General features: G+C 38.0%; 1 protein-coding gene across 5 annotated transcripts in view; it reads left to right on the top strand.

Annotated features, from left to right (window-relative positions):
- Positions 1 to 10,601: 10,601 nt before the first annotated feature.
- Positions 10,602 to 26,567, top strand: part of TMEM144 (transmembrane protein 144) — a 45,112-nt gene continuing 29,146 nt past the window's right edge. For 2 of the 5 annotated variants that reach the window (XM_003822546.5, XM_034959325.3), the window contains exons 1-6: positions 10,602 to 11,026; positions 11,889 to 12,010; positions 13,044 to 13,212; positions 15,601 to 15,723; positions 17,728 to 17,827; positions 19,724 to 19,804. In XM_003822546.5, coding sequence (XP_003822594.1) covers positions 13,104 to 13,212; positions 15,601 to 15,723; positions 17,728 to 17,827; positions 19,724 to 19,804 — 413 coding nt within the window. In that variant the 5' untranslated portion in view covers positions 10,602 to 11,026; positions 11,889 to 12,010; positions 13,044 to 13,103. Of the gene's footprint in view, positions 11,027 to 11,888; positions 12,011 to 12,457; positions 12,657 to 13,043; positions 13,213 to 15,600; positions 15,724 to 17,727; positions 17,828 to 19,723; positions 19,805 to 26,567 lie in introns of all 5 variants that reach the window. The other 3 variants (XM_008976140.6, XM_034959324.3, XM_034959326.3) reach the window with 3 other exon arrangements.

The raw sequence follows: 26,567 nt of genomic DNA on the forward strand, positions 1-26,567 counted from the left end.
ACCACCTTGTATTATAAATTTAAAATATGAAATACAAACTCTTTATGTGTCTTGACTCAGATTACCTAGGAAGAGACAGTGACCTATTCCTCAATGTTTAGAATTAGAGTAAGTTGTAGAATATAGTCTGAGAAAATTACTTGGACCAAGAAAGCAATGTCCCTGACATTCATCAATCTAGAACCAGAGCTGCAGATTAAGCTAGGTGCAAATTTATCAGAAAACAATATTTTTCCCAAATACATATTGCAGCCATAAAATGCCCTAAAAACCCAGTTCTTAGAGGGACTATTGCTTACTTACTGAGAAATTGTATTCTCTGAAATCATAGACTATGAGATGTATTGGTGTTTAAAATTATTGCAATAAGAATGAAACATCTCACTCTTATCTGGAGGAGTTAAGTCATTGTGATCAGTGAAGCCTTGATTTAAGCTCCTGTGCAAAGCTTCAGAGAATGGGTCTCAGGACACAACATTTGACATCTATTTTGACTTCATTTCCAAGAAAACAGGACTGCTATGGTTTGAATGTTTGTCTCCCCCAAACCAAGGTGTTGGAGGTGGGGCCTAATGGGAGATGTTTGGGTTATCAGGGTGGATCCCTCATGAATAGATTAATGCTCTCCCTGGGGTAGGGAACAGTGAGTGGGTTCTTGCTTTATTCATTCTCAAGAGAGCTGGTTGTTAAATAGAGCCTGGCGCCTCCCTCCTCCCTCCTTGCTTTCTCTCTCACCGTATGATCTTGGCACATTACACCTCCCCTAAGCTTCTGCCATGAGTGGAAGCAGCCTGAGCCTCTCACCAGGAGCAGATGCTGGTGCCATGCTTCTTGTACAGCCCACAGAGCAGTGAGCCAAATAAACCTCTTTTCCTTAGATATTGCGCAGCCTCAGATGTTCCTCTAGAGCAACACAAAATGGACTAAGACAAGAACCATAGGTCCATTTCACAGTACAGAGCTGAGGTTGACCCCTTTTATACACAACCATACTTTCTTAGAGCCCATAGAACAACATTTCATTTACATCACACCTAAATTCCACTCTTTAGCAAAATCCTATGTTAACTCTATATTTTCCTTTGTTTGATGAGATACCCCACAATTGCTCTGTTGTGCAGTCCCCACACTGCAATGAGTCAGTAAACTCAATTGGTCTGTTTACAGGTTGTCCCTGGTGGTTTTAGGCTGATTGGGCTAAGACAAACCACATCTTATTTTTTTAATATCTCCTTTAAGCAAATGTTATTATCTGTATTTTACTCTATTCCATAAGCAGAAGTGACAAAGTAGTCTAATTGCACCAAAAGATGCTTATAGCATAAAACTTTCTATGCTGTAAACATAGAAAGTACTTGAAATCAAAAAGAAAAAATTACTGTCCTTAAAATGAAAAAAAAATACACACAGAGTTGGGGTTTTTTCACTTTACTAAAGCTCAGGCTGTGCTTCTTACAGTAGAACAATGATCAAAACTACAGCTTTTTTTCCTCCTTTATAATATGACCAAACAAGGGTTAGTGGCAATGAGCACTGCATCACTTAAAAGATACTGAAAAACTTGAAATACTGATGAACCTCTAACAAACACCTTCTTCCCAATCCTCACTCTTGACCTATGACCTTGTTTCCTTTTCACTGAGAAACAGAGAAAAAATTAGATGAGAATGTGTACAAGCTCTCACCACAAGATCTTCCTACCTCCTCTTACTGCACCTATATATTATTACTATCAAAGATCCCTCTGTGTCCCTAACAAAGGCTATTTCCTCTCCTTTTGCACTAAATTCCATATACTCATGCCTATGGGGAGACATTGTTCCAGTAATTATCTCCTTTCCTCTGCTTGGGTCAGCCTCTAGGATGGCCCCCCGTGATCCCCACCTCCTGGTATCCGCGCCATGATGCAATCTGCTTACAGCCTAAATCAGGATGAACCGTGTGACTCATAGAACACTGCAGAAGGGATGATGTGTGACTTCAGATGCAAAGTCATAGAGGACAAGGACACAGCCACCTTCTTGGATTTCTCACTCTGTGGAAGGGCAGTGACATTCCATGAGACAAGCAGTCCTGTGGTGAGGCCCATGTCAAGAAGGCCTGAGATCTCCCACCATCAGCTACAGCCAATTTGTCAGTCATGTGAGTAAACCACCTGGGACGTGAATCCTCTCGACTTAACCACCTCTTCAGGTGGCCAGAGCCCTAGCCCAGGTCTGACTGCAACCTGATGAGAAACCCTGAGTAGGAAGACCTGCTTGAGCTGCTCCCAAATTATTGATCCACAGACACTATGAGAGATAATACATACTTAGTGTTCTTTTAACCCACTACATTTTGGTTGGCTATATTTATTACCCTGTAACAGATGACTAATACATCTCCTGCGATCAAAACACTTCAGAGGTTCCCCATTTCTCTCAGAGAAATATCCAAAGTCCATAAGGCCCGTGAGGCCCCTCACATTCTTCCCACCCCCATTACCTCTCTAACTCCCTTTTCTACCACTCTCCTTCTTTCCACCTCAACCACAGCTACAGTGACTTCTTTGCCCTTTCTCAAATCTGCCTCAGGGCCTCTGTACTGGACACTCTCTCTCCACTCCCACTCCCTCCTCCAGGCCTTCACTGAAATGTCTCCCTCTCAGTGAGGACTTCCTTTCCTAAACTGCAGTACCCCCAACCTTCACACACACACACACACACACAAACACACACACACACACACACACACACACACACACACACACAGAGTCTCTAGTCTTCCTAGCTCCTTAATTTTTTTTTCCTTAGCACATATCACTATTTCATATACCATATTTGTCATCTATTATCTGGTTTCCCTTTCTCAGATGTAAGCTAAGTTGGTGCAGGGGTTTTTGTCTGTTCCCAATGTCTAGAAGAGTGTCTTGTTTACAGTAGACACTCCATGAAATTTGTAAAATGAATACACCAGTGTTAAGAGTATAAGAGTGTAATAGTACCTTTAAAAATGCCTCAAAGATAAATCTTTTGATTTATCTTTATTTTTAGATCTCTACCCCCACTTTAGCCACTTCTAAAATTTACTACTAGAAAAACCTTTTCTTTCCTGAAGAACTGTCTCACAAAAATAGCAGTTAAATAGGAAGCTATCCTAACCCACTGTTTGCCTTTTCCCTTGTGAAACTCAGACCAAAATTGAAAGTCATCTATAGTAACTATGTGTTCTTGGCATCTAAACTCTGTTTTGTTTCATCTTGACTTTCTTAATTTCCTAGGTTTTTTCCTTTGTTCCTATTATTTTATTGTTTTTACTCTATATTGCTTCAAAGACTTTATGAAATTAAGTAAATTATAAATACAAATATAAGTAAGTATACTAGTCTTTTCTTAAGCTCACAACAAATTATTACAGGTATCTTTGATTCAGTTTATTATAGTTACAGAATTGTAAACTTTTCAAGGAATAAATCTTTAAAATCAACAAAGGTAATATTTTTATTATTTATTGGGATATTCTTTTTTTTTCTTTTTTTTTTTTCTTTTTTTTTGAGACAGAGTATCGCTTTGTCACCCAGGTTGGAGTGCAGTGGCTCAATCTCAGCTCACCTCCCAGTTTCAAGCGATTCTCCTGCCTCAGCCTCCCAAGCAGCTGGGATTACAGGCGCCGCCACTACGCTCGGCTAATTTTTTGTATTTTTAGTAGACATGTGGTTTCACCGTGTTGGTCAGGCTGGTCTTGAACTCCTGACCTCAAGTGATCTACCCACCTCAGCTTCCCAAACTGCTGGGATTACAGGCATAAGCCACTGTGCCCAGCCTGGGGTATTCTTATTGTAAAACATTTTACACGAAAAATATACTTTGAATCAGGAAAGAAACATTTCAACACAGCATCATTATTTCTCAGTAAAATGGCACATTTTTCTTAATTTCAGATTATTCTTGGAAAATTTTGTTTGCTTCTATGATATAATAAAATTCTGCTTGAAAATTATGTGTTAAATTGATTCCTTCTCCATTTCCAAAAAACAGAGGAAGGGTTATTTTAAACAATAAAGTGGTTGATTATGTTATCCAGTGAATCAGCAGGTTTTTTACTGCCTTCACCAGTCATCATTTCTCATTATTCACAGAGATCCTCAAAATGAGCAGCAGATACACTCAGTCTGTAGGATCATTTAGCAACTCGGGGAAGGAGGGTAAGTAGCCTAGATTTTTTTAAAGTTCCCACACCCAAACATCTCAAAAGATCATAAAAAGATAAACAAGTGTTCAGAGATTAAATATGGAAAATATTGGTATTGGTTTTGATTCTATAGACAAAAATAAAATACCACTTGGCAGTAGATTTCTCACTTTTTAAGTATTCTTGTATTTGGTGAATGGGTAAAAAGATAGTCAAATGAGTTAAATATACATTTAAATAAATGGGCAAATATGTATTATCAATTATCAGTTATCAACCCCATCAATTATTTCATCATATCTAAATATATATAATATATATTCCTCGGCCTGTGAAGTAAACCAACCCCATCAATAATCTCATTGTATTTAAATATCTATTTAATATATAAATATTCTACATTAATATATTTAATATTTAATATGTTGGTCAATATTAAATATGTTTAATAAAGACATATATTTAATAAATAATAAATATATTTATATTTCATGTTTGTATACAATATTAAATATATAAATATATATGCAAATATGATAAGATCATTTAGGGGGTTGGTTTCCTTCACCAGGCTGAGAAAATAGTTTAACTGCCATAAAATAATCACAAATTTAAAATAATGACATTTTCGCACACTATTTTCAGAGCAGTTTTAGATTTATGAAAAAAATCGAGGAGATAGGAATAGAGTTCTCATATAACCCCTCTCTACTCTCTCACAGTTCTCCTATTAGTAACATCTGCGTTTGAGTTGTACATTTCTTACAGTTGATGAACCAATATTGGTACATTATTATGAACTAAAGTCCATTGTTTACATTAGAGTGCACTCTGTATGTTGTATAGCTCTATGGGTTCTGACACATGCAAAAGGCCCCAGATGTAGTGTATCTAGGTTAATGTTCTATACGAGCTTGAGAAGAATGTGTATTTTGCTGCAGTTGAATGAGATATAACTATCAATTAAACCCAGGTGATGATGGTACTGTTCACTTCTATTATATTCTTACTGATTTTCTGCCTGTTCGATTTGCCAATTACTAATAGAGGAATACTGAAGACCCCAACTGCAATAATCTATTTGTGTCTATTTCTCCTTGCAGTTTTACCAGTTTTTGCCTTACCTATTTTGACACTCTGTTGTGAGGTGCATACACAGGATTGTTATGGCTTATTGGACAGCTGGCCCCTTTATCATTATGTAATGGCCTTCTTTATTCCTAATAATTTCCTTGTCTGAAGTTTGCTTTGTCTGAAGTTAAAATAGTTATTCTAGCTTTCCTTTGATTAGTGTCAGAAAAATATATTTTGTTGGGCGTGGTGGCTCATGCTGTAATCTCAGCACTTTGGGAGGCTGAAGGAGGAAGGTCTCTTGAGTTCAGGAGTTCAAGACCAGCCTGGGCAACATAGTGAAACCTCATCTCTACAAAAAATTAAAAATCAGCTTGTTGTGGTGGCACATGCCTGCAGTCCCAGCTACTCAACAGACTGAGGTGGGAGGATCACTTGAGCTCAGGAGTTCGCGACTGCAGTGTGCCATGACTGTGCCACTGTACTCCAGCCTGGGTGATAGAGTGAGACCCTGTTTCAAAGGTTAAAAAAAAAAAAAGGAAAGAAAAGAAAAATATAACTTTCTCCATTCCTTTTGTGTCTTTATAATTAACATGGATTTCTGGTAAACAACGTAGAGTTGATGCCTGTATTTTATTCAGTCAGTCGTTGTCTTTTAATTGGTAGACCATTTATATTTAGTGATTCTCGATAGAGTTGGATTAATATTTCCCATATATTAATTGTTTTCTGTTTGTTGCCCTTGTAATTATTTCCCTTTTTTGTCCTCCCCTCTTCATATGGTTTGGCTCTGTGCCCCTACCCAAATCTCACGTGGAATTGTAATCCCCATAATCCCCACCTGTTGAGAGAGGGACTTGGTGGGAGGTGATTGGGTCATGTGGGTGGTTTTCCCCATGCTGTTCTCGTGATAGTGAGTGAGTTCTCACGAGATCTCATGGTTTTATAAGGGGCTCTTTCCCCTTTGCTTCCTCTCACCTGCTGCCATGTACAACATGCCTTTGCTTCTCCTTCGCCTTCTGCCATGATTCTAAGCTTCCTGAGGCCTACCCAGCCATGCAGAACTGTGAGTCAAACCTCTTTCCTTTATAAATTACCCAGCCTCAGGTAGTATCTTTATAGCAGTCTGCAAATAGACTAATATACCTCTTTTGCTCCCTTTTCTAGTTTTAATTGAGCATTTTATATGATTCTATTTTCCCTCCTCTCTTAGCATATCAATTATACTTAAAAATATGTTTTTAGAAATTGTCCTAGAGTTTGCAGTACACATTTACAACTAAGTCCACTTTTCAATAACACTATACCATTTCACAGGTAGTGCAGGTACTGTATAAAAGATTATTCCCAGTGCCTCTCTCCTGTTCCTTAAAGCATTGCTGTCATTTATTTCATTTATTCATAAACTAATATCACCCAATATATTACTGATATTATTATTTTGAAGTTATCTATGCGATCAATTAAGAATAAGAAACAAATTATAGGTTGGTGGATTTTTCTTTCAACACTCTAAATATTTCACTCTACTCTCTTTTTGCTTGCATGGTGTCTGAGAAGTCTGATTAATTCTCATCCTTGTTCCTTATAAGTAAGGTGATAGTTTTTCCTCTGACTCCTTTCAATATTTTCTCTTTGTTTATTTTCCACAATTTGTATACAATATGCCTACATGTAGTTTTTTTAAAATTTATCTTGCTTGGTGTTATCTGATCTTCCTGGATCTGTGGTTTGATGTCTGTTATTAATTTTAGAAAGTTGTCCACCATTATTAGATACCTAGATATCTATTATTTATGTACCTTCTGCTGCTTTCTTTCTTTTCCTTCTGGTATTGCTATTACCTGTATTTTATGCCTTTTGTAATTTTCATACAGTTCTTGGAAATTGTGTTTCTTTTTCCTATTCTGTTTTCTGTTTCCATTTAAGTTTGGGAAGTTTCAACTGACATACCTTCAAGCTCACTGATTCTTTTGCAGCTATCAAAAGTGATTCTCTTTTCTATTGTAGTATTTTTTGTTCTCTAACATTTCCTTTTGATTCTTTGAGTTTTCATCTTTCTGTTCACTCGTTCTTGCACTTTTCCCAGTTGATCTCTTAGCATATTAGTCATAGCATATTTTAAATTTCCAGTCTCATAATTCCCAAATCCCTGCCATATCTGAATCTGGTTCTGAGGCTTGCTTTGACATTTCAGAGCTGTGTTTTTTCTTGCCTTTTAGCATGCCTTATAATTGTTCATTGAAAGTGAGGCATGATGTATCAGATAATAGAAAACAAGATAAGTAGACCTTTAGTTTTTATGTGTATTGGGCCAGAAGTTAGACTGTGCTTAATGGTTGTTGTAGCTGTAAGTATCAGAGGCTTCTATTTTCTCTAATATCTTTCTTTTTGTCTCCCCTATTTGTTGTCTTTGGGTTTTCTTAGAGACTCATTTTTAAGCAGAGTCTGTGTCTTGCAATTCTCTCTAGTTGTGATCCACAGTTATTATACCAAAACACTATTTATGTGGTCGTAAGATATTGGAGAGTTGATACATTCTATAATGTTATGATAAAATCTCTATTTTTTAATTCTTATTTCTTTTTAAACAATTTTAGATTCAGGAGGCACATGTGCAGGTTTCCTACATGGATAGATTCTGTAATGGTGAGGTTTGGGCTTCTAGTAAACCCATCACCCAAATAGTAAACATTACAGCCAATAGATAATTTTCAATCTGCTCTCCTCTCCCACCTTTCCCTGTTTTGGAGTCCCTGGCATCTATTATTTTACCTTTATGTCCATGTGTACCCATTGTTTAGCTCCCACTTATAAGTGAGAACATGCAGTACTTGATTTTCTGTCTGAGTTATTTCACTTAGGATAATGGCCTCTAGCTCCATTCATGTTGCTGCAAAGGACATGATTTCACTCCTTTTTATGGCTGCATAATATTCCATAGTTTATATATACCACATTTTCTTTATCCAATCAACTACTGATGGACACTTAGGATGATTCCTAATTGTGAATAGTACCCCAATAAATATATGAGTGCCAGTGTCATTGATTATAACAATTTCTTTTCCTTCAAGTAGATACCCAATAGTGGGATTGCTGGGCCAAATGGTACTTCTATTTTCAGTTATTTGAGAAATCCCCATACTGTTTTCCGTAGGGGTTTTACTAGTTTACATTGTCATTAACAGTATATACGCATTCCCTTTTCTCTGTATCTTTGCCAACATCTAAAACTCTGTTTTCTAGTTGTCCAGAATCCCTGAGCTGTGAACTTCATAAGGGTTTCTTCTTTTGTTTTTCTCCTTATGTGAGAAAGAAAGTGTAGAAGGTGTTCAAACTGTCTAGTTGCCTTTTCTCTAATTCAGATAAAGCTCTGGGGTAAAGTTTACCTTGAGGACAGGCTTTTGTTTCTGAGTATATTTCAAATAGTTATTGTTTTCCTCCCACATGCCAGAAAAAAGAGGAAACTTTTGTCCTGTCTTCTGAAAGTAAAACTCATTAATGTGTGGATGCTCCCATATGAATGACTCCCACTGTCTCTGAGTTTTCAACTCTCAAGTTAGTCCACACTCAGCCTTCAGCAATAGGCCAAATACTGTATAAATGCCCCCCTATCCTTTACTGGCTCCAGTGGCTTTTGCTGTCCTGATAAGCTGTAATTCTCCGTATTCACCTATTTCTTCAGTTTGCAAAGAGGTGGCATGTCCTATGACATCAATTCTCTGCAGATCTAAAAAGAGTAGTTGATTTTTGATTTGCTCATTTTTTTCTTGTTGTGATGATGGAAGTAGACACTTTCACACCTTTCAAATGTCAGAGCAGAAACCAGAAGTCCTAGTAATAATGTTATATATATCTTTTGACCACATAAAAGGGGGAGGTGCACAGGTCTTATTATTATCATTTTACATATAAGAAAACTAAGGTTTAAAGAGATTAAATGAGTTTCCATGAGAAATATTGCTAACAGACGAAGCTAAAGTCAGAACCTGGATCTTCTAGTGTCTGCCAGGACTCTCCCAATACAGACCATTCTGTTTAGGCATTCATGTATACGAAACAATTTGAAAGAAAAATTTTAGTTTAAGAATAGAGTCATGCATGTTTGGATTTGCTCTGTGGCATAATGTAAAAGCCAATGGCCTAGCATATCCCTAATGAATCTTCTCAGGCCTAATTCAGCCCCCAACTCACTTTTAGACTTTAGAAATTCTCAGCAAATGCTGACACAAGCTTCAGTTTCTCCATGTGAGTGAAGCAAGAATAAACCACATGATCTTGTGACCATGAAGTGAAACAATTCTAGGTTGGATTTAGGCCCTATATTTTTGGAAGCAAGTTTGTGTATGTGTGTGTGTCTTAGGTGTGCATGTGTGGAACGGGGAACTGATTTCTTCAAAATCTTTCTGAACTGCTAAATTAATCCTCTTCCTTAAGTGAAAAAGCTTTGCTGCTTTAATTCTTTAAATGAAATGTTATTTTGCCTTCCCATCTGCTCATCTGACATGATAGTCTATGGATGTGATTAATGTTTAAGGCAGAACTTCCTTCTAGGAAATGTCATCTTTTAACAGTCCTTGTGTTTTCTTCTTCCTGTGAATGCTACACCCATTACCAACCACTGGATGGTCTCGGGTTAAATAGCACTTCCTCAGAGAAGGCTTCTTTGAACTCAGACTAGCACAGAACCTACACTTCCCCTTTCCAACTTAAAGTTTGCATCATTTGGTGTATGCGAACCCACATGAAGAGATGTTTTTTTTGTTTTGTTTTTGTTTTGAGAGGACTCCCTCACTTTGGGAGGGCGAGGTGGGCGGATCACCTGAGGTCAGGAGATCGAGACCATCCTGGCTAACACGGTGAAACCCCGTCTCTACTAAAAATACAAAAAAATTAGCCAGGTGTGGTGGTGGGTGCCTGTAGTCCCAGCTACTCAGGAGGCTGAGGCAGGAGCATCGCTTGAACCCAGGAGGCGGAGGTTGCAGGGAGCCGAGATTGCACCACTGCACTCCAGCTTGGACGAGAGCGAGACTCCATCTTAAAAAAAAAAAAAATACAGATAAATGGCCTGTACAGATAAATGGCTTAGGTGCATCTATAAAGAATTAGTGATTACAAGTGAAATCTTGTAATGTCACAAGAAATGTTAATGACGTCAGTGGTGCAGATGAATTTCTTAATACCAAGTGGAAAAATTCACTTGAGATAATCTTTTACAATGGTGTGAAATTCCTCAGACTTTTGTTTTATCCATAAACTGCACAAATAATACCTCCCTCTGTGACACTTAGAGAGGGTGACATGCTGAGAGTTTCCTGAATAATCACCTCTTGAAATACACAAAACTCTTCTAGTTTCCTGGTTGACCGACCCAGGGCTTGACGACTCCTTTTGAGCCACCTGACAATTCAGTCCAGCACAGCAACTGAAGGAAGGCGTTCCCCAACCTGCTGTCCTATGAAGGCCTCTAGGTCACCGGTGCTAAAGCCCTCCTTTCTCCACCCTCCTTAAGTGGAGGTAAACGTCCCAGCAGGAAGTCAAGGCTGGATTGGCGCTCTTCGCGAGCACCCTGGGAACGGGAGTCTGGGTCACGGGTGCTAGAGCCCTACCCTCTCCTCCCGGCCAGTGTATGGGAAATTGTCCCCGCAGAAAGTAAAGGCTGGCCAGGCCGCCCCCAGCACGTAGAGGGAATGAGTCAGGCTCCGGCTCCACACTGGCACGTAGTGGGCGGATCGCGCCGGCGCTGAGTAGGAAGGAGCTTCAGCCGCCAGCCCGGAACGCAGTGAGTACAGCCACTCAAAGGAAAGCCAAGTCGCTTTGCAGGGGAGCGTCTCATGATTTTTCAAAAACGTGCTCATGGTTAAAAAGAAAAATCAAGGCTCGGAATAAATACATTCAAGCACTGTTAATTTTAGCCCAAAGACAGGCGGTACTTGCCTGGAGATTTGGGAAAATATGAAACTAAAAATGAAATTTTAGTTGGAGTGGAGCAAGCAGTATTGATCAGAACATACCAAATACGAATTTTTTCAAAGTCTGCGTAGAAGTTTAAATTACTAGGAAAAATGTAAAGGAGAAGTATTTACTAATAAATGAAACAAAAGTAATAAAATAAAAATGAATTAATATAGTTTGACAAAATATCAGCGAACGCTGAAAAGAAAACATTAAAATAATGTTTGAGACTTTTTAGGTTTTGTGCAGGAAGAATTGGGGAAAATGTGCTGGATGGAGTGATACTGCTTTTCTTTTCTACAAAAATTTCATTATTTTAGAGAGCGATAGAGCCTTTTTAAAGACAGTAAGTTATTGCCAATTCACAATGAAATAAGATCACATGCTCTGAAATGTACAAGAGCTGCATGCAATAAACTTCATTTATCTATAGGTAATAACTGATTGATGTTTATTCAGTAGTCGAAATGCACCTCACGCACTCTAATTAGCACGTCAAATTATTCTCTCCGTTTCAGAGGTGTAGGGCCTTTGTGGAGCCTTCTCAATAAAATAATTTGCCACTCTTGAAGGTTAGACATTCTCTTCTATCAATGTACACATAAAGGTTTTGTTTTGCTTTGCTTGTTGTGAATTAAAATGGGGAGAAAATGATGTGTTAGCTATCACCCAGTCATGTGTCTTTTTAGTCATAGGTTAGCTTTTCAAGACACTTCCTGCATCTCTGACCTGTTGCACCTCTGTTATCTTGGCACCTCTGTTATCTTAGCAGCAAGCACCTGCCTCAGCTGACCCTTGAGCCATAACCCATGTAAGTCACTGCAGGGCTGAACCTCTCTTTGAGCCTAACAGTAGAATAATAATTATTTTTGTTGAATAGTGTTAATGTGTGAATGTTGAAATGTGCCTCAGTGTGTCTTCCTCAACCACATCCCTATAGAGGATGTTTTCTTAATAGCAATGTGTTTTTGTTTTAAGAAAGTCCACACAATTTCAAATACACATTTTCTTTACTAAAGTTTATTGACCAGTTTTGAAGTGATCCTTGTTTTCAGTTAAACTATCTTTAATAATGGTAAATAACATATTTTGTAGGTTGTTGTATATTTAATATTCTCTGCAAGAACACATAAGGAACAATACATGGGCCTTTAAATATTTGTCATTGTGAAATAAAATAACAAGGAAAGGTGATTTCAGGTGTACTTTATTCAATACATATATACAAGAAGTTATTACTATAACATTAAATTTGCAGGAAAAAAGAAACCACTGGATTATTCTGCTTCTATTCCAGAGGGCTTATTCCAAAGGGCCAGTGTGCAAAATATGAATCCAAGATGGCATTGTGGAAAGACGCTGTACCTCCTGTGATAAAATTACTTTGGTGGTGCTTTTTTCTCATGTATCTCGGGAAACTAAAAATCTGAATTGTATTCAGTGGCCTTTTCCAAATGGTAACTTTATGAAAAAATGTCTAATTCTTGGTTATTTGTGGTTTTAGTCCTTTCTTCATAGAGAAGCTAAAGCTGTTAAATAAGCTTAGCAGCGTTATCCACTAAAGCTTTCTGCAGTGATGGAACCTACACAGGAGAATTTTTTTTGTAATGTACTAAAAATTTGTCTTCAGGGCTTGTTCTTTTTAAATTGTAGGCTAGTGATCAAAAATATTTGGTGATAGAATAAATTAACATGAAGTACAAACATTATATATAGTTGTGTAATATCCTATCTGCAAAAAGGAGTCTTAGCGTGCTTTTGAAAAATTCAATAAATATAATATGTTAATCACAATTTGGTCACAGATTCACGTCTCCATTGTTTCATTTTTTCTTTTATTTCAGAAGCTCCTGAAAAGTACATCAAGCCTAAAGTGAACCAGCTAACTCATTAAGACTGGAATCATGAGCAATAATGGAGCAGACCTAACCTTTGGTTACATCTCCTGTTTTGTAGCTATCCTTTTGTTTGGCTCAAATTTTGTGCCACTTAAAAAATTTGATACTGGTGATGGTAATTATTTTTCCTTGATTGTTAACGTTATATTATTTTTTAAAATGAAGTTCCTTTTTTGGTCTTTTAAAAGTATAGCTACAAAAATAAATCATGTTGATCTTGATACCTAGTGAATAGAGCTTAAAATTAGTCATTTGGCAGTGCTCATACCAGTTTGTCTGAAAGTCAGAATAGGAGAACCATTAAGGTTGTTTCACGGTAAAGCTAGGGAGGGTACAGTCAGGAAAGCTCTTGGGCCATTATATGAATGGAAGAAATTTATAGTCAGTTCTACTAATAACACTTGTTTTGAAAACATGAATCTTCAACATGATTGATATATTAGAGAACAATGTAAGCATAACAGATTTTTGGCTTGCTTATGTGAAATTTTGTCCCTGAGAAACCTCTAGATAGGCACAGAAAACTGCACCTAGATGAATAAAGATGTGTGATAATACACACAATGCACGCAGACACATGTACAATCTTCAAATATTGACCAGCTCCCTTAGTTCATCACGTGGTTATGATGTATTCCACCCAACCACATCACCTGTCCCAACTCCTCACCCAATACCTTCACAGTAACTCGTAAGCTGCAACCCTTTGGATGCTCACTTCCAGGAGCAAACTTCTGGTCTTTTTCAATTAAAATGCCCTATTTATTACAGCATTCATGTAATTAACCAGTTAACCAGTTAAAACTGTACTACTATTTTAATTGGGTTGAGTATTGTTCTCCTAGCCCCATTTTCCCATTATGCTCTGTAGTTTTTACTGCATGATTTTGCATAGTGCAGTGATTTCAAGGAATGCACATGTTACATTATAGCAGAACTGACTAATGTGAATTTTGGGGAAGGAGAAGCAAGAGTTATTTGTATTTGCCTGACTTCCATATTAAAGGCAGGAGAAGGAATTGAGATTCATGGTGAACACATGTTGGGAATTACTTCCTTGGTAGTATTTATCACCTGACAGCAGTTGTGTTATTTCCCCAATTCTTTGTCTTCGTGCACTTAGAAAATAGGATTACCTCCTATTTTCCTCCAGGGCCTTTCTTCTCTTTTCCTCTGGAGTTAGGACAAGAATGGGAACTACCCGAAGAATAAAAAAATGGGTAGAGGATCTAGCTTTTTTAGTCTTCCACAATTAGCTTTGTGATCCTGGGCAAATATTACCAGCTCTGCTGTTTTCAGTTTCTCATTTGTAAAGTGAACAACTTATAAAATGAAGTTTCTTTTCATCTCTGTGATTCTACTCTTTTTAGTTTTTATTTTTCATTTTTTTGGGGAGATAGAGTCTCACTCTTTCACCGAGGATGGAGTGAAGTATCATAATCTTGGCTCACAGCAACCTCCACCTTTAGGGTTCAAGTGATTCTCATGTCTCAGCCTACCGAGTAGCTGGAACTACAGGCACACACTACCACACCCGGCTAATTTCTTATATTTATAGTAGAGACGGAATCTCAAGGGCTGGTCTCGAACTCCTGAGCTCAGGCAGTCCACCTACTTCGGCCTCCCAAAGTGCTAGGATTACAGGCCTGAGCCACCACGCCTGGCTGATTCTACTCTTTTGTCATGGAGATTAGCAGCCATTTTTTCTCTCTCCTCCATCATGAGATTGAATCCAAGAGGGGCAACAATCTTCCAAAGTTAGTGCCAGAAGTAATACATTGAGTTTTAACTGCCTCAGTATTTCTTTCAATGTCAACTATTTCCTCATCCTTTTAATCTCTAAATCCTTAATGATGCAGAAGCCTCAAAAAGGTACAGATACACCTCATCACCAGGTTATCTTCAGATAACTGGAAAATGGCAACTCAAAGTATAGAAAGCAGAGTAACCTTGACCTAGTTAGCTAATTCTCAGGCATTGAACTCTAACTGTATGAGGCCTATGTGTGACCATAAATGGCTTTATTTTTATCCCAGAGGTGGCATAAATGGTCCCTGAAGGTTTACTGTTGTGCTATTCCGAAGCACTTACTGCCATATTTTGGGAAGCAAGAGTACTCAGTGTGGCATCTGAATGAGAATATACACTCAGTCTTGCCATCACTCTTGGGCAGAAAATTCTTGATTTGTTTAATAGGAGAAAAAAAGAATGTTAAGCCAGAGCACACCGTGTCTAAGCCTTGGAGTCAACCTGGGTTTAAATTCCAGCTCAACAAACTACTAGCTGTTTGGACACGTTGCTTAATTGCAGGTTCATTTTCTCTATCTTTGAGCTAGGGTTAATTATGTTGCAGAGTAGTCATAAGAATGAAATGTGCAAAGTCCATGGCATATGGCATTTAATAAATTGTGGCCATTCCTGTAATATCACCTCATAGATATTCCTGAGCACAAATTTACTCAATTCAATTTGAACCACTAACACTGAGTTTGTTTATTTCTAGGAATGTTTCTCCAGTGGGTCCTTTGTGCTGCCATATGGTTGGTTGCCTTGGTGGTCAATCTGATATTACGTTGTCCAAAGTTTTGGCCTTTTGCAATGCTTGGGGGCTGCATTTGGGCAACAGGTAATGTCTGATATAAGTTATACTTTTAGTATGTAACATAATGATAAAAACAATTCTCGTTCACAATAGGAGGAAATAGCGCAAACAGTGATTCTGAATAACCCTTTGTCATAGATACTAGAAATTAACTAGTTTCTTGCCTTCACATGCTCAATGAATATTTTTGGTGCCTTACCTGATTTGTTCCACCTGATTTATTCCTCTTAATGACTTATTTTTAAGTTCCTGGTAGAAAATTATTATAGTAAAAACATTTTAATTATTCTCCATCTATTCAAGCATAGCTCATATATTATTTTAATGTGTTCTGGCCCTTTTTTCTAGCATGTTTATCAGAAAATATTTATTAAATAGTAATCTCTACTAATATAATTGTTAGGACTTAATCTAATTAGGCCAATTCGAAGATACTATCATTTCAAAAGGGCTGGTTAACAGAAAAGCAAAGCAAACAAAAATCTTTCTGTTGCCTTATCAGTACCTGAAATTATATAATTAGAATTCATACCTTGGCTTGGTCAATCAAGAAATGTTTCCCTTCAATTAATATAAATACACCCCAGGAGGTCTTTTTTTCTTCAACAAAGAGAATTCCAAGTATCAATGATCTTTAGAAATAATTTGCATTAAAAGCAAATAAATGTTAAAATGTTAAAACTTTATTAAAAAATTAAAATGAAAATTTATTTATTACCCACTTAATTTGAGTCTCTGAGGAGTTAAATGATTTAGTGAAGTTCATAAGTTAGAAGATAAAAGAATTGGCTTTTAAATTTCCACCAGGATTTACATATTATACCTCACTTATACCTCAGTATGATTGCATGTCATATCTAACAGGGGGAGAGGAACAGACTAAGCATCCATCCATCCTGCAGCTCTTTATAGCCACCAGAGCATTTCTGTTCACCCAGCAGGTTCCACTGGGTGTCAGTGGGGAAAGAGTCCAATTTGAGATATGTTGCAGATGTGGATGCTATAGGTTGGAGCAACTGATAGCATATAGGACATAGCAGAATGGGAGGAGCCAATGATAATGTAGAGATTTGATTATAGGTGATTAGGAGGGTGGTGGTATTGACACATATGTGGAAATAGGAAAAAGAACATGTTTGAAAGAGAAAATGATGGGTTCAGCTTGGCACTTTCTGAGCATGAACATCCCGATGTTTCTACCATAGAGAACATCTGGTTGGAGATTTCTTCTTGACAGTTTGGAGAATAATATTAAAACCCTAAAGTAGGTCCAGGTTAGAACTGTAGCACTGGGAACACGCGCCTTTAGCTGGTAGCTGAAATTGTGAAATTAGGTCAAGTACCCAAAGGACAATAAAGCAAGGGGACAAATATGTTCAAGGGAAAATCTTTAGGGGGTACCTTATTCCAGAAGGAATGATGAAAAACAGTAGCCAGAGAAAGAGCTAAAGAGAAAAACAGGAGGAGAATCAAGAGATGAAGATATCATGGAATCCTAAAGAGGTAACCTTTTAAGAAGAGACTGTAGGACTTGATACAAAAAAAAAAAAATTATGTATTTGGCCCTCAGTGACCCTCAAAACATAAGAGAATGAATGTAGAAATCCAGAAGATAAATCAGCAATCATGGAAGAGCAAATTCTGGGCCTGTTTTATGGCCAAATACTTCTGCCAGTATTTGGCCCTAGTTCAAGTCTAAGAGGATGGTCACTGATAATTTATCACTGACAGCTTCCATGAAGAATCACAGAATAGAGAGCTATGCTAAGGGTGAGAAACCTCTGTACAATTAGGAATTCAACATTTTCTTTGTAGACTTTTTTCCTAAGCCTAGTTCTTTTAGCAGTCATACTCATAAATTTAATGCCAAAAATGTGGTTATTTTACTTAAAAAATAAGGAACTGTGCTTTACTAAATTTGTCCAAATCCCATGCACTTCAGTTGAAGTTAGAATAAAAACTAATTCTATTTATAAATGTATTTTCTATATGGAAATAACATGTTTCTTCTGTATATTACATCTACAGGGAACATTGCTGTTGTCCCAATTATCAAAACCATTGGTTTAGGCCTTGGAATCTTAATCTGGGGATCATTTAATGCCTTAACTGGCTGGGCAAGCTCAAGGTAATTCAAGTCAAACTAGTTCAACTAAGATTTCCTGCATCCATATTCTATGTAAGGCAAGTGATTACCGAGAGGAATAACATATGATTCTTATTCTCACAGAGTTTATAGCTGGTAAAACATACACATCAAATATGCCACCTTCTATTGCTATTTGCCCTAAATTCTTAATAAGTGATCTAGATATTTGATCAAGATATAGTGTAGCATTAAATCTGGGAAACACAGGTAGAGAGAGAAAAAGGAAACTGATGTTTATTGTCCCTTTCTATTGTGTGACAATTTGCTGGACATGTTCTATGCATCGTTCTCATCTCACTTTCACAAATACGTGAGGTAAGCACTATCTTATAAGAGAGTAGATATAAAAAGAGATTAAGTAACTTACTGTAGGTCACAGAACTAAGAAGCTAGGATTCAAACCCAGGTCTTCTAGTTCCAGAGCACATATTCTTTCCTCTAGAGCAGGGTTGGCAAAGCACGGTCTGGTTTCCCAGCCATTTCTATAAATAATGTTTTATCAGAACACAGCCAAACCCATCCATTTAAGGATTGTCTATGGCTATTTTTATGTTACAGTGGCAGAGTTGAGCAGCAAGGGAATAACTGACCCACAAAGCCTAAATTATCTACGATCTGGCCTTTGAGAAAAAGTTTGCCAGTCCCAGCTCTAGCGTTGTGTTGTCCAATAGTGTAGCCAGAAGCCACAGGAGGCCATTTATATTTAAATTTAAATTAATTAAAAGTTGATAAAATTAAACCTCCAGTTTTTTGGTTGCACTAGCCACATTTGATGTGCTCAGTAGCTAATGTGGGGAGAGGCTACTCTTTTGTGCAGTGAAGATAGAGAACAGTCCCATCATTAAACAGAGTTCTATCAGACTGGTGCCCTTGGTCAGTATTAAGATTAACATTCAAATCAATTTTGGGAAAATGAGTGGAATGTAGGGTGTTATTCTCACTTTACCTTTTGGATTCCCTTTCCACTCAAAGCATTATAACCACCTCAAAACAACAAAACAAACCAACTTACTAACTTCCAATACATTCTCTCCCATCCTTCCCCCATTCCCCACCTCCTGCTGTTTTCTTTTTCTTTTCCTTCTTTTCTCCTTTCCTCTTGCCCCTGGATGGTTCTCAGTGATTCTTGGTAATGATCACGGCAATGTCAGGCAGGAAAAAAAAATTGTGGTGATGACAGAGTAGGGATATTTAACCTAGAAGTTTTTTAAAAGTCTACTCCAAATATTATACAATATTGTAACCAATTAATTAACCTTCCATGAGTCAGGTGAACTACTTTTTCCTACTTCTTTTTTAGTCTTAGGAAAGAGACACTCACAAGTACTTTTATGTATACTAACTCATTTAATCTTTGTAACAAACTTATAAGGTAGGTATAATTATTATCCCATTTTAAACATGGGAGGCTGGGCACGTTGGCTAATGCCTATAATCTCAGCACTTTGGGAGATCGAGGTGGGTGGATCGCTTGATTTCAGGAATTCAAGACCAGTGAAACCCTGTCTCTACTAAAAATACAAAAATTAGCCAGGCGTGGTAACAGGCACCTGTAGTCCCAGCTACTTGGGAGGCTGAGGCAGGAGAATAGGTTGAATTCAGGAGGCAGAGGTTGCAGTGAGCCAAGATCATACCACTGTACTCCAGCCTGGGTGACAGAGCAAGCCTCCATCTCAAAAAAAAAAAAATTTTTTTTATTTAAAAAAAATTGGAAATTGAGGCACAGTGAAGATAATTAACTTTCCCGAAGTCACAGCTAATAAGTGAGAGAGCTAGCATTTGAACCCAGGAATCTGGCCCCGAGTCCATGCCCTTAAACATTATGGTGAAACATCTTAACAGTATTTAATTTGATGTGACTTTCTGGATTTTCAGGTTTGGCTGGTTTGGATTGGATGCAGAAGAAGTATCAAATCCGCTGCTAAATTATGTTGGAGCTGGGCTATCAGTAGTAAGGTACACAGTCATTTCTAGTGATTTTGCTGTTCTTCAAAACATGGAGAGTGCTTTTTTAAGGATCCTGCTATGTTTACATTTTTTAAACCTACATTTCATAAAATCCACATGCTTGTTCCTCAGATTCTTCATTTACAATGACTGGTTTTAGAGGACAAAAAGTGCCAGATTTGGGGGCAGGAGCCCCAGCTTTAGCTCTCCAAAACTCTGAGAGCCTGGAAAATCATTTAACTGCTCTTAAGCTTAGTTTTATCATCTATAATATGTAGAAAATCATAACACATAGCTTATCAATGAGAATCATATATTTTGCAAACTAAAACATGCTATTCAAAAAAAGCATTCTGCTGGCTTCCTGATGCCCCTGGAGTAGCCACTGATTCTCTCTTCTAGGTACTACTCACTTCCTATCTCACCTAGTTTCCACTTCCCTGTCTCCTCACTCACTCTTCTCAACCTAGCTAGACAGCTCCTCTTTCACCTGTGAGAACACATACTCTTTTGAATGCCCATGTTTGGTTGCATCTGTGTCTAGCTGTATGCACTCTATGAATAAGGGTGAAAATGACTTTGAATCTCTGTATGGCAGTGTTCAGTCCATAAAACTTAACAGGAACTGGGTCACCTTAAATTCAGTCTTCTTTCCCCTCTGGATTCCATTTATATTCCCTGTCAGTTCTTCACATAATGGATAGTACTGCCTAGAAAGATTTTAGTACTTTTTTATTCTTCAGGGAAAGAACAGTATATTTGCCTTCCTTCAGCAATGATGGCTTTTCCCCAGGCACATTCAGGAACAATCTCTTTGTCATTGAAATGTTGCCTTAGAGAGTAGTCCCAGGCCAATTGGAGAAAAAGATAACATAAATTATTCTAAAATAGCAGATTCCTGACTTTTTTTGGTTAGAGGCAATTTTATGTATTTTGTATAATTCACAAAGAATTCTAGCTCTGAATAGCTCTCTCAAAAACAATTTCTTTACACACCAAAATTGTAACATAGGATGGCTTAGTTTTGACTTAATGACAATTGAAGGCCAGTTTACCCAGTCTATCAGGCATTGTTTTCCTCCATATTTCTTCTTTATTTAGAAAAAGTACATTCTCTAAAATTGCAAATCAATTATTCATGTTCTACCACTTCCACCTATGTGGCCATGGGCAAATAACTTCAGTTCTCCAAGCTTTGGTTTCTTCATTTGTAGAGGGATAATAATAGCACCAACCTCATAAAGTATTTTGAGGGTTAAATGAAATAAAATATGTTTAGTGCTTCATATAGTGCTAATTACATGATTAATGCTCTACATATTAGTTGCCATTACAATTATTTTATTAATAACATTTATGTTCAATTACTGTTTCCCTGTTGGGTATTTGTTGCCCAACTTTATGTTACAGTAGGCAGTGCACCTGAGGAACCCTGTAGCTCAATTTGAACTTGGTCTGTAGCAGGGAAATTCAAGAACTCTTCCCGTAGTGCATCTAGGCTCCCTTCTATGTTTCTCTGCTAAGAGGAATTTCTGGAATATGTCATTTCATTATTTTAACTCAGTTAAATCAGTTTGTTCTGAAGGGTATTCACTGAATAAACTTGGAGCTTCATGGTCCATGTTTCATGCACTTGAAATAGGGTTGCATTCGTTTAGGATATTGCTTTTCTTTTTAAAATTAAAATTATTGCTTCTATCCTCTGTATAGTCTAATTTTTAAAGGTTGGTTAATTTCTAGTCTTACATTTTCTTTATATGATATACAAAGTGTCTATCAGTCTGTATACAAAACCTCTCCAGGTATTTTAAACAGGAGAGGATTTAACACAGGAAATTGTTTGCAAGACCCAGTTGAGCAAAAGAAGGAAGGTTGTGTCACCCATAACCCTGAAGCCCACACAATACTGCTGAATTGCCTCTGCCTGACCGACTGCTCCTGCTGAAACTACTGGAGGCACCACCAAAACATAATGTCTTCTCCTATTTTCTCAAATGATGCAAGTGCCTCCCCCTGGCAGAACCTAGCTGCCAATAAAGTTTGGGAAATGTAATTTTCAGTCTTCCATGCTCCATGGTTCAGGAGAGAGTATGTAAGGGTGAGAGCAGAGCTGACACCAAGAAACAATATTCAGAACACTCTGTAAAACATTTGCTTTCTTGAAGATCCAGGAGCCAGAGGTCTATAACAAGACCGATGTCCTTTTCAATTCAAATAATAATATGATTTGGATTATCTTTAAGGACATGCTCTCCCTTCTTTTGTCTTCTCATTTAACGTGCCTTCCCTGGAGGGTTATGTTTACTCCACAGCTTCATCTATTATTTTACCTTGTGAGGAAACCCAAATCATGGTTTCTAGCTGTCACCTTTCCTCAAGCCACAGCCCTTATTTCTAACTATGGACCAAACTACACATCTCTACACATACTCCACAGGTACCTCCTTTCAGTCTTTTCTGAGATAACACACAGAAGGGAATGATGCTGATCAGCACTTTGCCAACACTAAACCATTTGTTCCTTTCTCTTTGCCTTCAACATTTCCCAATCAGAATTACTTTTCTTACTGGACCCTTCCCTGCAAACTGGTTCCTCTTCCTGAGTTCTCTCTCTCCATAGAAGGCCACAGTCATTCAAATTCAAAACCTGTCATCTCTATTTTTTTCCCTTTATATGCTATGTCTATTCCTGTAAAAAAATTTTTGAATGTTTCACAAGTTCTTCCTCTGCTTTCCCTCGGTCCCATCCTACCTACCCACTTGTATACATGTGATTGTAAAAAATCTCACATCTAGTTTCCCTGGTTCCATTCTTCCCTTTTGCCAGTATAGATAGTTGATATCTGCCCTACATCAGGGCATGTCATTGTCCTGTTTAAAAACCTTTGAATGTTCCCCACTGAATTCAGAATAAACTTGTCTCCTTAATCTGGCTTGTCCCTTACAGTACATTTATTCAGCCAGTGTTTCTACACATGTTTCACCTTTCTCCCTGTATTGTGCATTCATTGACCCAGGATTACACCACACTCCAGACATCTCCCTCAGCCTTGAAAGCCTTTTCCTCAGCCTCCTTGGCCATCATTTAATATCATTTGAGATTGTTCCATCCCATGTGATGTTTTCTTGATTTTCTTCTCTCTAGTTAGACTCTTCCCCTAAATTACCAAAACTTTTTATGCTTCTTCCATTATTGAAACTATCAGAGTCTACTTTGTATTACTTACACGGTCCTCTTTATTCCTGAACTATGATTTCCTGAAGGACAAGGCCCATTATTTTCTATATACACCATTCCTCCCACCATCACCATCAAACTTTCATATATAGTGTTTTACACATAATTGATGCTTAGTAAATGTTTGTTGACTTCAGTTGTCAGCGTAACTGCACGTGCACACACACAATTTTTACTAAGTGTGTGATGTACGGGATTGCAAATCTAGGGAAGCTGGAAAGCTTGAAAATGTAAAGAAGAATCATTGGGTAAAACATCAAGTTTCCTTTTAAATTACCTATGCCTTTGACGGCATTCATAGACTTTATCATGGAACTTTGTATTTGATGTACTGCACCAAGTTATTTTAAGTCTGTAGCCCAAAACACCTTGTGATTTATTTGGTTTTATGTTCATATACATAAAATAAATTTGATCACCTTCTCCTTACTTACTGCCACCCACTCCCTTGATCTAACTGACTGGGACTCTTCTTTCTGATTTACCTATTCTTATGACTAGCATTAGTTGCACAGGCTCAAAATCATTGTGTAGTCCTAATTTCTTTTTCATGCTCAGCACCCCGTCACCTATCCATTTGGTAATTAAGGCCTTCTCTTTACTAACATGTTTTCAGATTTTATTTTGTGCCAGAAGTACACTGAGAATTGTGTATGCATTCTCATTTGATTTTCATCACAGCTCTGTGATGAGTGTATATCCCCATTTTTTAGATGAAAACTGTCAAGTCTCAGGGAGTGATTTGTTGGAGGGTTGTACACCTGTTTGAAGTAAAACAATCAAGAGCCTTATCTATAGTGTCCTTTTATTTATTTATTCTTTTTTTTTTTTTCTTTAAGTTCCAGGATACATGGGCAGAACGTGCAGGATTGTTACATAGGTACATATGTACCATGGTGGTTTGCTGCACCTATTGACCCATCCTTTAAGTTCTCTCCCCTTGCCCACCACCCCCCAACAGGCCGTGGTGTGTGTTGTTCCCCTCCCTGTGTCCACGTATTCTCACTGTTTAACTCCAACTTATGAGTGAGAACGTGCAGTGTTTGGTTTTCTGTTCCTATGTTAGTTTGCTGAGGATGATTGCTTCCAGCCTCATCCATGTCTCTGCAAAGGACATGACCTCATTCCTCTTTATGGCTGCAAAGTATTCCATGGTGTATATGTACCACACTTTCTTTATCCAGTCTATCATTGATGGGCATTTGGGTTGGTTTCATGACTTTGCTATTGTAAATAGTGCTGCAATAAGCATACGTGTGCATGTGTCTTTATAATAGAATGATTTATATTCCTTTGGGTATATACCCAGTAATGGGATTGCTGGGTCAAATGGTATTTCTGGTTCTAGATCCTTGAGGAATCACCATACTGTCTTCCACAATGGTTGAACTAATTTATATTCCACCAACAGTGTAAAAGCATTCCTATTTCTCCACAGCTTCGCCAGCATCTATTGTTTCTCTTTTTTTTAATAATCGCCATTCTGACTGGCCTGAGATGGTATCTCATTGTGGTTTTGATTTGCATTTCTCTAATGATCAGTGATGTTGAGCTTTTTTCATGTTTGTTGGTCATGCAGATGTCTTCTTTGGGGAAGTGTCTGTTCATATCCTTTGCCCACTTTTTGATGGAGTTGTTTGTTTTCCTCTTGTAAATTTGTTTAAGTTCCTTGTAAATTCTGGATATTAAACCTTTGTCAGACAGGCAGATTGCAAAAAGTTTCTCCCATTCTGTAGGTTGCCTGTTCACTCTGATGATAGTTTCTTTTGCTGTGCAGAAGCTCTTTAGTTTAATTAGATCCCACTTATGAGATCTTTAATCTTATTTTAAAAACTGTGGTCATGGGAGGCTCAGATGAGTCATAAAACACATCAGGTTGGTCATTTCCTGGGCTACATACCTTGTATAGAATAACATTATACAAATAAGTTTTTTTAGAGTTCTCGTACACTTATAATAACCGTAAAATAATAGGACCGTAGCAACCTTTCATCCTACCTCAGTGACTTGATGTATACACTGGGAACAGCCTTCAGTCTGAGGAAGGTCAGTTGAAGTCCTTACTATACAAGTCCAAATTTTAAGGAAAATGAGTTCTGCGATGAGTTTCCTCATGCTTCGGCCATGCGTGGACCAGTCAGCTTCTGGGTGTGACTGGAGCAGGGCTTGTCGTCTTCTTCAGAGTCACTTTGCAGGGGTTGGCGAAGCTGCTCTCATCCACGTACAGCTCCCAGTCTACTGATGTTTAAGGGTGGTCTCAGAGGTTGGACCTATTAGAATAAACTGAGTCTAATACCTCTACACAGTTATGTTCAACTGGGCTCTCTAATACCGAGAGCAAGGTGGCAGGGTTAGGGTGTTGTAAACTTCAATGGTTATGCGGGGATTTTCACAGAGCAAGCTTTGATATCTAGTTAGTCTAGCATTCATTGGCTAATAATGTCCTTTGGTATTTATTAAAGTCACCACAGCATGGGGGGACTTTATGTTTAGGTTTTGCCTAAGAGTTAGCTTATCTGCTTCTTGTGCTAACAGGGCCATTGCTGCTAGCACCCTTAGACATGGGGGCCAGCCTTTGGAAACCCTGTCTAGTTGTTTTTTTTAGAGATAGGCCACTGGCCCTTGGCCAGGGCCCTACAGTCTGGGTTAAAACTCCAACTGCCATTTTTTTTCTGACACATAGGGTGTAAAGGGTTTTGTCAGCTCAGTTAGCCCCAGGGCTGGGGCTGACATGAGTTTTTCTTTTAACTCATGAAAAGCTTGTTGCTGTTGGTTGTAATAGATGTAGTTTATCTAAACTACATTTTTATTAACTGTCACCCACTAAAATATTGACTTAAATCCTGTAGCTATTTGATTTTAAGCTTTAAATTCATCTGGTATTCCTTGTGGGGCCCCAATTGCATCTAAATAGATGTGAGAGTTGAAAGACCTATAAGGGGCTTCTCTCACTTTACGATGTCTTATTTTTTTCTCCTTCTGGTTGATGAAATGCCAGGGTGAAAGGGATAGCCAAATGGACTAAAGCACAAGTGCCATGCTAGTTATTCGGCAGAGTGCCCATTAAAGGTCCACGACAATACCACCACACATCCATTCAGGGATAAACAAGGGCTGACTGGTTGATAAGCTCTTGAAAATTCTTAAACTCATCACATCCTTTCAGGTCTCTAAGGAATGCTGTTTCCTCCCTGTCGTGAGAGACAGGAAGTGAATTTAGTGTTGGGAGACGGAAGCTGGATGGCCCTCGGGGGCTGACCCGCAGGGTGCCGGACTTCGGGATATAGCAGAGAGAGCTTGGCATGACTTATTACTCCAGGCTATAGAATCCTGGAAAAGAGCTACCATGCAGCCTATGCCTGGTCGACTGGAGGACCACCTTAGTGGAGCGGGGGACAATCTGGGCCTCTGGCCTGCCATGTGCACAAGCATAACTATTGCTTTTGTTTAACGTGCAGATGGAATATTTGATCCATTTTAACCAGGCATTTGCATCTTGGTATCCTGTCTTAATTGCTAAAGTTTGTTTTAAGT

Source organism: Pan paniscus, chromosome 3 (genome assembly GCF_029289425.2).
Source record: "Pan paniscus chromosome 3, NHGRI_mPanPan1-v2.0_pri, whole genome shotgun sequence".
Classification (NCBI taxonomy): domain Eukaryota; kingdom Metazoa; phylum Chordata; class Mammalia; order Primates; family Hominidae; genus Pan; species Pan paniscus.